This window comes from Idiotropiscis lumnitzeri, chromosome 3 (genome assembly GCF_059441095.1).
Source record: "Idiotropiscis lumnitzeri isolate Australia: NSW breed Sydney's pygmy pipehorse chromosome 3, RoL_Ilum_1.0, whole genome shotgun sequence".
NCBI classification, from domain to species: Eukaryota; Metazoa; Chordata; class Actinopteri; order Syngnathiformes; family Syngnathidae; genus Idiotropiscis; species Idiotropiscis lumnitzeri.
In genome coordinates, this window is record NC_142393.1 from 15,254,276 (window position 1) to 15,272,221 (window position 17,946).

A 17,946-nucleotide genomic window follows, 5' to 3' on the forward strand; every position below is an offset into this window, starting at 1 on the left:
GTGAGCATTTCCTTTCTTTTCCTTTTAAACCTTCTCTTGTCGCCTTGTCGACAGCTGTCCGCTAGCCCTCAAGGGCCGCACCTTTCTGCTCTTGACAAATTGAACTCGTTTAGTTGTACTTTCACTACTCACTGCAGGGCGAAGAATGGAAAACGCACACACACACACACGCGTACAGGAGGAGTACACAAGCTGCTACGCCGCGCTATACACAGCCAGTGCGTTCCGCTTGGCTGCTCATGTGCGTCAGCTGAGGTGGTGCATCAAGGGATGCAAAAGAGCAAGTGACAAGTCGAGGTGGAGGAAGAGAGAAAGGAAGTAGATTACACCAAAAGCATCAGAGAGATGACCATTTTCTCCTAATGGTCCTCCTTCCTCATCTCACCTCTGTCAGGATAAAGCCATTATGGCGACACTTTGAAAACAATAGCTCAGGGCTTTGGCTGTATTTTGGTGCTGGTATGCATCATGTCATTCTCTTTGCGTTATATTTCAAGTTTTCAGCCTGACACGCTTCACTTTATGATTTTCTACATTGTTGAGTGTATGTTGTGCCCTATTATGTTCAACATGATGATCTTTACATAGTTAAGCATATAACGTGTGTGCATCTTTGTTGAAACGTAAATCTACCTCCTGAACACCAGGCTATTATTATTGCTGAAATGATGATTACTCGAGGGGGGGGGGGTGATAGTTATTTGTTTTCTTTAGGCCTTTTGAAACGTCACATCATGACAATTGTAAACAGTACCCTGTAAAGTACTCACATAGAGATGTTTCTCTGAGGTGTTGCCTACATTTTCCCAGAAAGCTTTCTAGCCAGCTTCCACACAATTACATGACATTTTGCAGAAGCGTGTGGATGGCATTAGACACACAGTGGCCTCACACCGCAGGATCTGTCTGGGAGGAATGTAGAGCCGCTGTTTTAGCGCAGTCTGCCCTACTTGAAGCTCAGTGTGGCACTGTCGAGCGGAAGGAAGTGGAGCCTTAATAGAATTGCTTCTTAAACTTCTAACGTGTGACAGTTCCACTTGATTTAGATGTAAATCTACCAATGTCAAGATGTGAGTGAATATTCTGCGTTGTCACTTGATTAAGTGGCACGTTAAGGAATTGTGATCTCTTTGTAGGAGCTCCCAAGGATCCACTACTCAGTTGTAAATGGATAAAACCTGTGAAATGATAATCAACTAATTAACATCCAGCACAATGATGGGGAAGTTTTGTAGTGCAAAACTGGGAACAATGAAGTGGCGGAAATGAAGGAGTCGACGTCGTTTAGTAGTGTCTCACTGGAACAAACATCAAAGCGACTTTTCAGTGTTTTTTTTTTTTTTTTTTTTTTAACCAGTAGCAAACATAACCCAGATTTCTACGGTCAGTACAACGAGAAGACAAAACGAAACATTCTTTTTGTCTTAGGTTCTAAATTTCTATCTCTGTTGTTGCTTTTTTTTCCCCCAGCATGAATGACAGTACAAAAGTTGCCTGTCGTATTGCTCGACTAGAACATCCTAAATGAACCTTCACTCAGGGGACTTTTGTATGATTATCACCGTGGCACTGAGTTGAATAGAAATGTATTCATTCTGTTTGTCTTCTCTCGTTGTAAAGTATCATCACATGCATGATAGTTAAGGGAATATATAAGGGGATAATGACTTAAGCTCCCTTAAGGTTAAGTGACAAACTTTCACATCGTTAAGTCAGAGTAAGGCACACAGCTGTATGAGTAAAACAATAAAGTCAGCGTAATTGCAGCTGCCGTCAAGTTTTGCTTTTGAGAGTTATAAAGCAGTGATGGCCCAAGTTTTTTTTAACGGTCCTAAAGAGTACTTCATTTGAACCCAACATCCCATCAATTTTTATTTGTTCAATGTGTTACAAAAATAAAACTCTTTATTTATTTTTGGGTGCTCTCCAGTGGCCACGTCCCAAACCCCCTGTCTCCCCCCCGAGCAGCCGCTTAGTTGATTTTTGCCTCGGGTCGACTGTGGTTGTAAGTATGTTTCGAATGCTGCACAGCAAGGCTTGGACTGTTAAAACCAAAAAGTGCGACTTCATCACTACACAACTGAAGCTAAAAATGTCTTCTCTTTTACAAATTAATCAGTGAGTAATTACAGAACATTTTGCTGATTACGATGCTTCCATGTTTTCATTATCACCCCTCCTCCAAAATATTCTTGATCAAAAGCTTAAAGGGTTGTTGTTTTCAGCAAAGCCATGTATTAACTAGTAATAAGAATGCATTAATGGCATGTTGTCACGGGCCAGCTGTTTTCCTGTCACTCTTGCGAGCGTGTGCATTTGTGCGTGTGTGTCACCGTTGGCTATCTTCCTGTTGTGAGAGTGGCGGTGCGGCAGAGGAACAATGATTAATTTCACTACAAGTCACCTATGTGGCTAGCGTGTGCGTGTGCGCGTGCGCGTGTGTCCAACCCTGACTGGAGGGCATCCAAAGTATCACAGCACACCTGCTGACGACTTGCCTACACACCCACACCCACCCCCACACCCCCACACACGCTGTGTTCAGTCACAGAGCTCTTTGAATTTCTTGATTCTAGCTTTCTTCATCTTTCCATTTTCAATCGAACTTGATACGGGTGGACTTTCGCCTATCCCAGCTAACTTTAAGAGAGTGGCAGGTTACGCCCCTGACTGCTCTCCATGTGTCAAACCCATTTTTGTTGCAGGCCACATTGTAGTTACGGTTTCCCTCAGAGGGCCGTTATGACGTTTTATTTCTATTATACACAACAAATTGTTGGGGAATTTATTTAAAATTTTGAAGTCAAGCAATAGTTGTTTGAGTTTCTTTTAAAAGGGGTTTGGTAATAAAATTCTGCAATATCTGTCTGAATATTTGTATTTATTTTATTTAATGTATTTTGTTATACATTCAATTTTAGCAAAAATCATGGAAGTGGATGCACAAGATTTTCTTTCACGGGCCAGATAAAATGATGTGGCGGGCCACAGTTCCCAGAATCACAGTTTGACACTTGTTTTTTTGAGTCTTCAATTAATCTAACATGCCTGTTTTTGGAATGCGGCCGAATTCTGAGTACTCGGTTTGAATTAATTTCCGAACCGTGAACCTCAGAACTGTAAGGCAGACTTGCTAACCATTAGCACACCGTGCTGCAATGTTCTTCATTTGCGTTTTAGGTTGTGGTCTCAGTATTCGGATAGGGCACCAGTGTGTTCGTGCATGTACTCAGAAAGGCTTATATATATGAGCATTTACCAAAACCTTCATCAATGGATGTGACCAAAATCAATTTCAACAGAGACCACACACACATGCACATTCACAATTGCCCACACACATTGAGCACATTTCATTAAGCAAATGCCTCCCCGTGTTCGCTCCATCATCAAAGAGCTACTTGAACATTTTGGACTCTGCATCGTTACTCTTCCTCACTGGACAGTTTTAACATTAGTTTCCATGAGAAATGCTAACAAGGTTAACATGTATCGTAACATCTATATTACCACTCCCACCTTTCCCTCCTTGCCGTCACTATGCCTCCATTGCCCTTTTCTAACCTCTACTCGCCAAGCCACATAATTAAGTGCATAGTTAACTGTAACACATTAGCAAGACATAAGTGTATGTGTCTGGGGAAAAAAAAAAAAAGAAACAGACAAGGAGATTTTGAAAATGAGGCGGACACTACACGATGGACAGTGGGCTATAGATGCACAATGTTGAATATGAGAAGGTGAATTCTGAACTATTTTAATTATAATGAGAACATGTAAGGCAGAATGGAAAGATAAATACGGTCAGCATGGGCTAATCAAAAATGTTTGCGACTATTATTTGCTTATATTTATTTTACACGCTAACATGTAGCATATATTACATCGTACTGATTAAATTTCTATCCCCTTCATTCAAATTATCACCATGGACACAGCAATGCCACTCACATCTTGTATGCTTCCTTCCGTTTTTAGCGTCATGAAGGTTTTAGGTGTGCAAGATTTCAGTAGGTCTTTACAATGTGTAGTGTGTATTTTATTTATATATATATATATATATATATATATATATATATACATATATAAAATAGTGTCTATGTGAGTACTTTATCTGTAATTCCCCAAGATTGTGTGAAGTAAACTGTGTTCTTCTGTAGGTTACAGTGTCCTTTGTAATATCCGTGATAAACCTCAGAGCAATTCAGGACGCAGAGCAGTTTAAGCCTGCTAAAGATGAGGAAACCGGGTACAGATATACTTTTTTGCTCCAAAGTCAGAGTTTCTAAACATATTTTTAAAAGTCACCAGTGCCTTTAGTTTTATGTAAAAGCAAAATTAATTTTTCTAAACGGCTATGGTAAGTGTTAATACACAATGCACAGTATTTAGTAGAAAGCCGATACAGTTTGGGCATTTGGGCTTCTTTTCATGAACATATGCCCTCATCTCAAGGACTAGCCACTTTCAAGTGATGATGCAATATAAGTAAAGATAATAATAATAATCTTTTAATGATCCCCAGAGGGGGAAATCCGTCTCCATGAAAGTTGCAAAAACAGCAACACGCAGGAGATTACTTAAAAAAAATAAAGGTAGAACACAAACTACACAGTCAGAAAGTGCCATAGGCCTTGACTCACTCAAATGTTCTTAAACTGGGGGTTTGAATCCTGACTCCGACTTTCCTGTGTGGAGTTTGCATGTCCTCCGTGTCCTTCCACTTACTGCTGTATTCCAAACTGAGGCATACAGGCATGTTAAGTTAATTGGAGATTCTAAAATGCCTCAAGGAATGAATGTGAATGGTTACTTGTCTTGTTGTTTTGTCTCTTTGTGCCTTGCAGCGGTGTCAAATCCAGGTCCAGAAATTAAAACCCTGCCATAGCTTGTTTACCTGCATGCTCAGCACCTGTGGCAGGTTTTTTACTTTCTGGACCTGGATTTGACACTTTTGTCGCCCTGTATATTGCATCTCGCATTTTGCCCCAAATCTGATTGGCTAGGCTCCAGAAAACACTAAAACGAATGGATGAAGTCCTTTTGTAACCAAATTGCAGACACAGTCATATTCATATTGCTGACAATAGTTCAAGTTCAGTAATATAGTGTTTACTTTTCGCCATATTCCGTCCTGAATTCTCAGAGTCGCATTAATCAAACTCCTGCAGGTATTCCTGCCAGATTAAGAAGTATGCTGCACAGCTCATGCCTACCCTGTCAGGCTGGATTTGGTTGCCTTTGATAATGGCCCCGAAAATAGAATGCTCGAAAGATCCACATATCATTTGTAGTCTCTTTTTGACTGCAAGCAGAAAAATAAGCTGCTCTCTTGATGACACGCAGCATGACTCGTATGTGAGTGGAGAGACGCTTCTCACGCAGACGCATGAATGTGTTAACACAAACATGAAAGGAAAAAAATTCCATTGTGCACCGGTACCGCACATGTAGGCGGTGTGCCTCGCGCATTCGAACAAAGGTCGTCAAGACTTCTTACTGTGGTCTCCTGCCACACATCCCTATCCAATATCTTTATTGCTCATGTTATGTACTGTACTCTGCCATCATTGCAGCAGGTTAAGATGATTAAGAATATTGATGGAAATGTGTTAACAGGGGTCAGTACTGTGCTGGATAGATGGAAGTAATACTTTAAGGAGTGCTGGCTGTGGAATTTTTATTACCAGATTTTTTAATAGAATTCTAGAGGGTGAAAAGTAGCCTGTCGGATGGAGGGAAAGTGTTGTGGTGAACAAGAGTGATTTGCAGAATTAGAAATAGAATAGAATAGAAATCCCTTTATTGTCATTGTACTCAAGTGTGCAACGAGATTAGAGGGCTCCCCTCTCCAGTGCAATACAACAATAATACAGACAAATATATAAATTAGATAAATAAAGAAGACAGTGCAATGGAATTCAGTACTGAATAGGGCATATAGAAACACATCACAATGCTGTTTTGCGAGGTTAGGGTGGTCTCGTGTGTGTGTGAGAGTTCAGTATGGAGATGGCTCTCGGAAAGAAACTGTTTCTCAGTCTATTGGTCCTTGATTTGATGCATCTGTAGCGCCTGCCAGAGGGCAACAGGTCGAACAGGTGTGAGTTTGGGTGGGTATTGTCATTGACGATGTTGAGAGCCCTTCTGAGGCACCGGGCGGTGTAGATGTCCGACAGTGGGGGGAGAGGGCAGCCAATAATCCTTTGCGCTGTTTTGACTGTCCTCTGGAGCCTCACTCTGTCCGCCTCAGTGCAGCCGCTGTACCAGGTGGAGACACAGTACGTCAGCAGGCTCTCGATGGACGAGTGGTAGAAGGCCAGCAGCAGCTTCCTGTCCAGGTTGAATTTCCTGAGGACTCTCAGGAAGTGCAGACGTTGGCGGACCTTCTTTACCACTGCTGTGGTGTTGTGACTCCAAGAAAGGTCATCGGAGATCTGTACTCCCAGGAACTTGAACGTGTGGACCCTCTCCACACACACGCCTTCGATGCAGAGGGGGGGCGGCAGCGTCTTGTTCCTCCTGAAGTCGACGACAATCTCCTTTGTTTTAGCAGAGTTAAGGTGCAGTCTGTTGTCCTTGCACCAAGTTGTCAGTCTCTTTACCTCCTCTCTGTAGGCTGTCTCGTCACCTTCCGAGATCAGACCGACCACTGTCGTGTCGTCAGCAAACTTGACGATGGTGTTGTTGCCGTGGGCCGGGCTGCAGTCGTAGGTGTAGAGGGCGTACAGGAGAGGGCTCAGCACGCATCCTTGGGGGGAACCGGTGCTCAGCATGAGGGTGGAGGACGTGTAGGGGCCGAGCAACACAGTCTGGGGTCTGTTGGTCAGAAAGTCCTTAATCCAGATGCGTGTGAGGGCAGGGAGGCCGAGAGTGTCCAGTTTGGCGACGAGGATGTCTGGGATGATCGTGTTGAATGCCGAGCTGTAGTCCACAAAGAGCATCCTTGCATAGCTCTGCTGTCGTTCCAGGTGGCCCAGCACAACATGCAGAGCAGTGTCGATGGCGTCCTCAGTGGATCTGTTAGCCCGGTATGCAAACTGGTAGGGGTCCAGAGTGGGAGGAAGGCAGTCCCTGATGTGCTGGAGAACCAGCCTCTCGAAGCACTTCATAATGACTGGTGTGAGAGCAACAGGACGGTAGTCATTCAGGTGGACGGCTGGTGACTTTTTGGGGACAGGAATAATGGTGGAAGTTTTCAAGCAGGAGGGGATGACTGCCTGAGCCAGGGAGCGGTTGAAGATCCTGCAGAAAACATGTGACAGTTGGTGGGCACATGCTCTGAGGACCTTGCCTGGTATTCCGTCGGGTCCAGTAGCTTTCCTGGGGTTGACCGCCAGGAGCGCGCGCCTCACATCGTGTTCCTCTACGATGAGTGGGGGGGAGTTGGAGCTTGAAGTGCGGGGGTGTGACGGTTGGGGCGAGTCAAAGCGAGCGAAGAAGCAGTTAAGCTCCTCTGCCAGCGATGCACTCGGGTCTACAGAGGTCGTGCTGCTGCCACGGAAGTTGGTGATGCTCCGTAGACCCTGCCACACCTCCCGTGGCCTGTTACTGGCAAGGTGGGCCTCCAGCCTCCCCTTGTAGGTTGCCTTGGCTAGCTTGATGCCTTTGCTCAGTTCAGCACGAGCCACCCTGTACTGGGCTTTGTCGCCTGACCTGAAGGCAGCGTCACGGGCCTTGAGGAGAGAGCGAACCCTGCTGGACATCCAGGGCTTCGCGTTTGGAAAGGTCCGTATAGTCTTATGTTGGGACACAGTTTCCATGCAGAACTTGATGTAGTCCAGTACACAATGCGTGTAGACATCAAGGTCCTGATGATCAAAGAGGTCCCAGTTTGTGTCATGAAAGCAGTCCTGTAATTCACTCATGGCGTCGTCACGCCAGGTTTTCACAGTCTTTGTGGTAGGCCTGAATCTGCGCCTGAGAGGGGTGTACGCAGGTGCGAGCTGCAAGGACAGGTGGTCTGACTGGCCGAGAGGGGCGAGTGGGAGGGCTCTGTATGCGTGCTTGATGTTCGAGTACACATGGTCGAGAGTGTTGTCTCCCCTCGTTGGGCACTTGACATGCTGGTGAAACTCTGGGAGTACAGTCTTTAAATTGGCCTTATTAAAGTCTCCCGCTACTACGTGAACGCCAATTACAGGAAATATTGAGGATATGAATTGATGATCCACACAATGAAATCATGGCAAGGACTAGTAGAATTCCACTCAGGGCAGACGAGAGTATTTGTGAAAAACAGTATAGTTTTATGCCTAGGAAGAATACTACAGATGCATTATTTTGCCTTGAGGTTCTTGATAGACAAGTACGGAGATCAGAAGAAGCTGCGTTATTTTTGGCAATCTAGCACAGGGGTGGGCAAACATTGTGATTGGCGGGCCTCAATGGGTTCTAAAATTTGACAGAGGGGCCGGACCAGGAGCAGAAAAAAAATGCATTCAATTTTAAATGAAAGTGAACAAAAGCATTACAACACAATATATGTCTTTGAAAAACCACGTTTTGAAAATAAAACATTAACAAGGTTTATTCATTCCATTTTTTTCAAGTTCGCCGGGCCAGATTAAACCGTTTAACGGGCCGCATGTGGCCCCCGGGCCGTAGTTTGCCCACACCTGATCTAGCAAAATCCTATGAAAGGGACTCAAGGAGGAACTGTGGTTCTAAATGTGAAAGCCTTGAGTGGCAGAGAAGTATGTTAGAATAGTAGAGGTGAGGTGTTCTGTAGGTGTGACAGAGGTGGAACTGGGATTGCATCAGGGATCAGCTCTAAGCCCCTTCTTCTTTTCAATAGTGATGGATAGGCTAACAAATGAGGTTAAACAGGAGTCCCCATGAACCATGATGTTTGCAGATGCCATTCAAATCTGCAGTGAAAGCAGGTGGATGTGGAGGAACATTTACAAAAGTGGAGACATGCACTGCAAAATGAGGATAAACAGCAATGAGCATTTGTTGGAGTTTTCTCAAAGTACTCCGGCTTCATCTCACAGCCCATAAACATACATTAACTTAGATGAAGATTTCAAATTTGCCATAATGTCAGTGTGAATGTGAATCGATATTTTTCTCATTGCCCTCTGATTGAGTGGCAACCATTCCCGGGTGCACGCTAGCTCTTGCCCGATATCAGCTGTGCTCCAGCTCACCCGCACCCCTCAAAAAAGTCAAGCATTATAGAATGAAGATTAACTGCAGTATACTGTTTGATGGAAATAGGGCCTCACAACTAGACTTTGCAGGTCGCAGGAGAGGAGCAAAAACCTGCAGGCTAATTGAAGAGATGAGAGTGTATACCCTCACCTGTGCCACTCTGCATCCCTTCCGTGCCAACTGACCTGAATCCCCCTCCAACTGCCCTCTGCCCCGAGCAGTAGGACAGCTCGCCTGTCTCTGATCACGTTCCTACATAATTTTGAACTCTAATCTTCACAAATGCTATGGCATTCATGCCTGCTTTGAATAACAATTTGCACCGCAGTGTGTGTGTGTGTGTGCGTGTGTGGGTGTGTGTGTGAAACAGTGTGCATGATTGTGAGAGGAACTGCACTGTGAGGAATATAAAATCGAATGCAAAAGTGTTGTATTTCCTTTTTTTGTTCATTGGACGTGTTCTGAAAAAACATTTCAAATCACCTTCACCACACCGGACCAATTAAAGTCTTTAGTTATCCTGAATGTTGCCATGGTGGCCATCTTTAAATTGCCTGAACGTCTTCTGCGAGCCTTTTTTCCCCTGTCCTTTCAAGATGATGTATATAAAGAACAAAAGTGAAGTGAGTAGCTGTCCTTGTTCAAGTTGCTCTTTACACAAAGCGTTTGATTCCATTTTGTTGTAAACTCAGAGGCAAATACCTGACATTTTGCTTTGTACAGTAAAATCTCGAGATTATTTTGACAAAACATCCTGCTGAGAACCTTCACAAAGCTGATTTCTTCAATGCTCTTACCTTTTATTCAAAGTGGATTTCTGCTCTCAAGAAACAATCTCACCCACTGTGTTGACAGGCCAAACCTGTTAAAAAAATATTAAAGCAACTCTGTTGGTGATTTGGCAGGTAGAAAAAAATAACTGCACACATTGAGGCCAGGAGAGGAAAATGCTGGAAGATGTGAGTGTGGAGGAAGAATAGAAATTTTTGGAAGGCTTTATGGAAATTCTAGACAATGAGTGGAACAGGAGTTAAAGTAATAAATCTTGGTACAGCTATGTTTGCTCTTTGTGAATATGGAATTGTATTGGATTTTTGAAATAGTATTAAAAGTATTTGATCAACTCTGATCTAAGAACATATAAACGATTATACAAGTGAACACTGAACAACCACAGTAATGTTAGTTTAGATGCTAGCGCTAACACAATGGTGTGCTGTTTGGTGGTTTCACCCATGTTATGCTAACACGTGGCACGCTTCAAACATGAATATATATGACACATTTCTTAAATTCAAAATTCAAATGTCTTTATAGAGAAATGTTTAAACGTATTTCACGCACCACTGTTCACTGTTTTTGATTGGATTTTGGGTTGTTGATTATTTTAAAATGACAAAATGAGGTACGTATATACATTTCATGAGTGTGTGACACAGTGACATGTTGCTAGTGGGAAATCTGGAGTGGGAAGTTTGAAATAGGCAATTATGCCACCTACGGGCCTGGCGCATTGCGATATTTCAAACAAACAAGATGGAAATCTTTGCTCAATGATTGTTGAACAGCGTGCTGGCACTTTAAAATGAAAAATGACATTGTATTTTTCTGCTTGACCTCTCCTAGATCCTTGTCAACTCTGTTTCCCAGCCAGCTTTGCTGTATGAAAACGTCCTTGTGAGTGACGGCCGCCCCATCCTGAAAGATCTGCTCTTCAGCCCAGATCACCAATACTTGTACACGCTCACTGATCAACAGGTAAAGTGTGAACATACATACACTACAAAATAATTAACAACCACACATGGTTATCATTAGTTAGAGTTAAGGCGGGGTGTTGATTGAGTTTTACAAAATCGATTCACAATTCACCTTCTTTTCAGATTTTCAATTCAGTAAAGGAGTTCATGCTGTACCAATTTTACTTTAATATGGAAAACATTCTCAGGAGAACAAATTCTGCAAAATAATGGAAACTTCTTGCCGCACCAGTAAAAATATGAATATTTATATTAAGAATTTAATCCAATGCTGTTACATTAATCTGTTATTGAATAGATTAGAAAATCCTTTCACTGCACTCTTTTCTTGTCATTTGGAAAACAATGTGAAAATGATTTTGCTCATGTTAGCTATTTCTTAGGGAGGGAATTAAACTCACAAGTCACATTTTTTTGAGAACTTGTTGCTTGCAGAGGGGCAGAAAAGTTGCTTTGTAAACCCGCTCCTCTGTGGGTGTGGCCATGTTGTTTATGTAAACAGGGATGCAATTTGAACTAAGTGGTATACAGCCATCCATTCATTCATTTTGTAAATTGCAAAAAACTAAATATATATATATATATATATATATATATATATATATGTATATGTATATATAAAATGTCCTGACAAATGCAAGACTTAAATTAGTCAATGAAATAAGGCACTGCTGCTCGTCAGTCATCAAGTCGTATGACAAAACATCTCATCCCACATTCCATCTCCAAGTTACATAGACATTTAATTTTTTTGTCAATGCCACATGAAGCATGTTCTGCACAGGCGGCTGTCATGACGCTTTGCATCTCTGACGTGGACAGACAACTTTTCGATGGTCATTTTAATTAAGTTCTTAATGATGAGCCTGCACTTTTGCGCCAAGCTGTAAAGAAACAAGGTCCTCTTCTTAAACCATCAGTTTGAAATAGTGGGACATTTGTCCCATAAGCGGTTCCTCTATTTTCTGTTCAATAATAATGTCATGACATTCATGTCCCAGTCTGCAACAAAAAGTTATTCACGTAAGAATGTGAGTCACTGATCTCAAGCAGAAAGGCATTCAAATTTTGATGCAATGAGTGTGAATAACCATTTTGATTGGCATATTGGTTCGAACACAATATGAGCCTTGCTAAAATGCATGTCAATACTTTTTTTCCCCTCTTCCTTTGTATTTCACCGTCAATGTTAAAATAATTAGAGCGATCATTGAGAGAAAGCCTTCACTTTTCTTTAACGACTTTTGTGACGTGTGAACGAAGGGCTGTTGACGAAATGTGCAATAGCCCGAGCGTATCGGAGCATTATCATCACGACGTCGCACATAAATTCATTAAGTGTGACCCTTTGCCTTGCTCTGCTTTTCATCCCCTTCTCATTCCTTACCTGCACGACTCTTATCTCATAACAGCTAATGACCGCGCTGTGATAACCTTCAGTGAGACATTCCCGGCACATAGACAGAACTGCCTCGTGAGTGCCGTGTAATTTACCAAAGATTAGACATAATTGACTTCCATGTGTCTGGATGAGCACAGTGAAGAAGTCGAGTGTAATTGATACAAATGGACAGTGTTGGTCTGACTGGGGAATTAAGCCTGTCCATCAAGGGTGGCTCTGAGAGCCAAGAGAGAGGCTTAGACTGTACCAAGGAGGAGATGCATGAATACATATAGAGTACAAAGAGAAGGCCGCACACATGCAACTGAATTTATAACAGGACTTTGTTGTCTGATCGACAGCACATCCCCAAAGATGGTTTTTATATAAAACATAACGCCAACTAAAACTAAAAAAAAAAAAATCACAAATTTTGGATGGACAGCCACATAAGCACTGAAAACAAATGGATTGAAAACAAATAATAAAAGCAGTTATTACCAATACCACCGCATTTGTTTCCAGTTAGCATCCCGTACGGCTAAGCTAGCATTGCTCAGCGGTTCTCTCAGCAGTGTTAGAAGCTATCATGTCATTCATGTTCCCATAGGTTCCCTCCTATTTGCTGTTATCTACATGATAGCAATTGGTTCTTGGCACCAGAAAAGTCGTTTTTAATTATTAAAGCCAAGTGTTATTATTTTTTGATGAGCACCAATATGTCTACTACATTTATGTGAGTCTTAGCGCCACAATGCTGGGGAAGACAGAATAAAAGCCTCGTGAAAACCACAATGCTTGTATGAAAAGATGGACCGGAGTGATATTCTCATGTAGGCGTCAATATGCAGAAGTGGGAAGTACTGTCTATACATATGCATGTGTGATCCTCTTTGACCCTTCCTTGAAGAGACAGAGTAAAATGGATTTCTTTGCGAAGCACGTAATTGCAGTTCCCCTCTAAAGCATCAACACTGACAAAATTCACAAGCATTCTCAGAATCTGACAGAAACTGAGAAGTGAGTGTGCGTGCCATAGAGGTGGAACAATATAATTGGTTTGTTGGATTTGCCCTGTTTGCTTTTGTAAGTCCTCCTGTGTGATTTCTTGATTTTGTTTTAGATCTACGCTAGGGTTCAGAAGGAAGTGCTCTCCCATTAGGGATTTCAGACAGCATAAGGTCTCACTCTCCGACTTAATGCAGTCAACATGAAAGGGCACCAGACGCCTTGCTGGCCTCCCTGCTGATTTGGAGCATTGTCTGCCCCTGAGGCTTTTGGACAACGGTGTTAAATAATGTGTCCTAGTTTGACAGTGTTGACCAATTTCATTGGTGTTGACAATATTTCAGTGTATGAAGCCATGCACGTGTGAAGACCAACAAGCATTTACTCTGAACTTTGCACAAAGGAACATCCTGTTGCTGATGGCAAGTACTGAGTTCATCCTTATTTTTAGGTACTGGGTTCTTGTGGAAACTGCCAATACCAGTAAGTGATACCGAAAGTGAAACAAAGAAAGGATTTGTCCGCAATGTTTTGTCATTGTGTGAGATAAATTTTCATATATCAAAAGTACTACAAGTATCAGTCGTTGATATCTGTGGCTACTTAAAGCGTGATTGCTGGTACGAGTATCGGTCTGAAAAAAAAGTGGTATCGAACGTCACTAGTTTTGGCCGATGCCATGATTTCCAACCCTGCAGGCAGGCGACATGAACCGAATGAACTTCCGACTTAATATTATTAAGCCTGAATGTTCATGAGTTTGGGCAAGAGGTGGGGAACACGCTGGGCTGAGGGGCAATTGCTAGAATTCATTCAAATTGGCATTATAGAGTCTTCGGTGACCTTAACATGAATGCTTTTGAAGTGTGGAAGGACGTCACAATATCTGGAGAAAACTCATGCAAGCATGGCGAAGACATGCAAATTCCATCCAGGAAACCCTTGATTCGAACCCCCAACCTAACAACTGTGAGGTGGATGCGCTAACTATTCAGCAAATCAATTCAAAGTGAAAATTAGCATTCCTGTTCTGATCTGATATTTTACTGCATGCAAATATGTCTTTATTATGACGTTCAAAGAAACTAAAGTAAAGTTGCCAGTACTACCAAATGGACATTTGGTATTAATATCTTGCCAACTTGACCAAAGCAAAACTCCCATATTTGCAAAAGATGAAACAGTGACTTTTGCTCTTAAGGTTTCCCGTGGTTGTAGATGAACAAAATGGGTTGTATTAAAATGCAGATTTCAATCATTCATACTCCACTGCGAAATTTGTATCTGGTCTGAGATCAAATAAATAGAGCCGAGCCGGAATTGCAATGTCACTTGGACAGATGGCGATTTTGGCTTTATTTAAGCAAACAAAGGACTATTTGATATTTGTCGCTCTTATCTCTCGCAACAAATCATGCATACACATGGACCGTGCGTGTTACCATCAAAGACGTTTACTACAGCAGAGTTTCTTTTCCTCTCCCACTTTTTTACTGTTGCATTCCACCCAAAAATATCACCTGTACATTATACATGTTACGCCACTTTCGTGAAAGTTTAATTATTTATAATGAACACAATTTCCTTGCATTAAATGAATGAATCAGTGCATTATTTCCCAAGTTGTGCCATTTTCACGAGAAAGATTTGTGATTTGCCTCATGTCCCTAAAAAATCGAAATTCGTAAACGACCTCACATAACCTCACTTAAAAGAAGTTCACCGACGTTAACAGTAAAAGTTGTCTATTCACCGTTTGGTTGTCAGTTGAGAGTGTCTTGTCACCTCTTTTTACGGTGTGTATTCAGCCCTTCTTTTGTTTTTGTATGTTGTACTGAACAGCCAAAACCGACGCATACACAAATGTTCCATTCCTGGTTCTCGGGTGATAATCACTCTTTATCGTCCTTTACAAGCTCACTCAGCTGAAATCTCACAAAACAGCAGCTCAAAGTCTCTATTTTTGCCTGACTTTAAAATATTTTTCTCACTCCGTTTAAAATGTTGGTAATGTTGTATTATAACATTTCTACAGCGCTTCACAGTAGTGAGAACATATAGAAATGGGTCCTATCAATCCCACAGCAAGAGTCGGTCTTGAGTGTCTCGATGTGCACTTACAAAAGTGCTGTATATACAATCATCTTTTTTGTCTCCTCCGCCCTCCTTCTTCTACTCCTCCTCATTGTAGCCTGCCTCTCTCCGTGTTGAATAATAGAAATGCCAAGTGATGAGAGCTCAAACATAAAGAAGCCCATTTCCCAGCTTGACAGAGCAATTTACCTTTCCCCATATTCACTCGCTCACGTAATTAAAAGTGTTGGATTGGACTATCTTTGTCCCAGAGGTGACTCTCCTCTCCTATACAGGCGCGCACACACGTGCACACACGGGGAGATAACATAAGAGTCGCTGCTGTATGACAAAGACTGACATTTTGATTAGCTAATGCAAGGTTTACATATCTTTGTCTCACACACATGCGCACGTGCACCCACAGCTCCACGCACACAACGCTATAACATTGTTTATTGGCCACTTCCAGTAAATTCAGTGACATCACACATTTTTCACCTCATAAAAAATGAACAAAGGCTAAAGTCAATTTGGTCATGACAGTCATTTTACCATTACATGTTCCAGTTATCCCTATCTAACAAAATACATTTTTCATCATGTCGTCGTCATCCTCAGAAGTTAATGTCGCTGATGTAGGAATTTCCTCATATTCCGCGCGCTCCCATGAATGACATCATGCAATTCGTCATGAACCTGACAGCTTGCAATGTATTGATTTCCAATGTAAATTACCCTCTTCTCATGTAATCACCAGTCATGATTCTACTCAATGTGTCCTCATGGAAAAATGGGAAATTGTAAAAAAAAAAAAAAAAAGGGGGGGGGGGGGTGGGGTCATTTTCCATCATTACGAGAGCCGCTGCTTCAGTGTGAACAATTCACCTAATGCAGAGAGTTCGATACAAAATGCTCAACAAACATGCAGGCACAGACATGCATATCATGTGTGAGGAAAACATTATTCAGTTACATTATGCTTTAAGTGTTTATCACAAATGATTTGAATAAATTGTCATGCGTTTTTTTTTTTTTGTTACACAATTCATTTTCATTGGGTTGATTTGTTACATATTGCAAATACAGTGCAGTCTATCTTTATCATTATCACATTACTATAATTAATTCTCGGGCATTTAAAATATGAAATCCTAAATATTTTACATTTTAAAATAGTTTCTGCTCAATTACTGTTCTCCCCAAATTATATTGCGTTTCGAAAAAAAGGACCAGTCAGCGAAAGTTAACTAATTAACACAAAGGGGAAGGTCATGCCTCTTTTCTTGTAAAACAGATTCATGAGGTGACCTCTTGGCAGTTAATGACTTCACCTCTTCCACCGTGGGGATGCTCAGACAGTGACATAACGCGCTGATGATGCACCTCTGTCTATCGATTTGACAAGCCTTCAGAAACCCGCGGAGATGTGCGATTGTACACAATGGCGAAATGCTAAGCCTGGCATCACATTAGAAAGGCTTCATATTCAATTCACTCAGCATTTACTGCACTTAGAGGTCAGCGAGAAAATGTCACCATATTTCTAAATGAAATCATTGTCTTTGGTGTTTTGTCAACTCTGATGTTGTTTTTAAAATAGCTAACAAAGGCGGTGTACAGGTGCATTGATGTGAGGTCGTAGCTCTTTTATTCAAGTGCCTTTGGCCCTCCTGGCTAATTAGTGTTTTGAGATTGAGAATGCCGTCTCGTGCACGTTGCGTGGGCTAGTGGAATACTACCGTATATAGCAATGAGGCGATCCCTTGCTTAAAATTAGTACTGGTAAAACAAATTGTTCAACTTTGTATAGAAAATTTTGTTTGTAACTCGAATTGTTCGTAAATCGAGATTACAGATCTGTCTGCCCTAACAACACGCGGACTGCCGTGGACACATGATACATGTTGTAATACATTAAAGCAAAGCTTTTATGACAAAAGTAGAAATATTTTACATTACATCACTAAATCAGAATCATCTATCGTATGTTTAAGAACGCACAACCAATTTGTCTCAGGTAGCTTGAGCCACTTCCGTACGCCACAAGCCACGAAAAGAAAACAACAAAAATGAAAAATATACAAGGATATAAACACAGGTGTAGCGAGTCATTGGGCAATTTAGTAGTGAGGTAATACGGACACAATGAAAATGATGCAGCGTTGTCAAACACCTTAAAGTGAAATCCTGTTCAACAACAGTTATGCAAATAATGCCAATTAAGCAAGGCTTCCAACGCCTCATAGTGAAGTCGTGACATGATTACCAGCATTTAAACCAAGTGTGAGGAAGAGTCAGTCCAGGTCAACTAAAGCATATGTACCGTTTAATAGTGTATTATTGATTACTTTTGTGTTCCTCTGCACATGCAGGTTTAACTTTTTATGATCGGCAAGATACTTAGCTGCTCAATCATTTTAATAACATTTTTAGCATATATCATCATGCATCCTTCATTTCCGTGCAAACGCCTGTAAACTTTGTGGTTGCTTGTAGGTCTGATAAAAGAGTGATGAGAGCTGATCAGAATTTGATTTGTGAGACAGTCAAAGAGACAGACTGAGC

At 41.7% G+C, this 17,946-nt stretch overlaps 1 protein-coding gene across 6 annotated transcripts in view; it reads left to right on the forward strand.

The window, feature by feature from the left end:
• The window catches only part of LOC148340094 (plexin-A1-like), a 217,404-nt gene that overhangs the window by 109,668 nt on the left and 89,790 nt on the right, over positions 1-17,946 (forward strand). For all 6 annotated transcript variants that reach the window (XM_088289388.1, XM_088289393.1, XM_088289392.1 and 3 more), the window contains one exon: positions 10,783-10,914. In XM_088289388.1, coding sequence (XP_088145514.1) covers positions 10,783-10,914 — 132 coding nt within the window. The remainder of the gene's footprint in view (positions 1-10,782; positions 10,915-17,946) is intronic.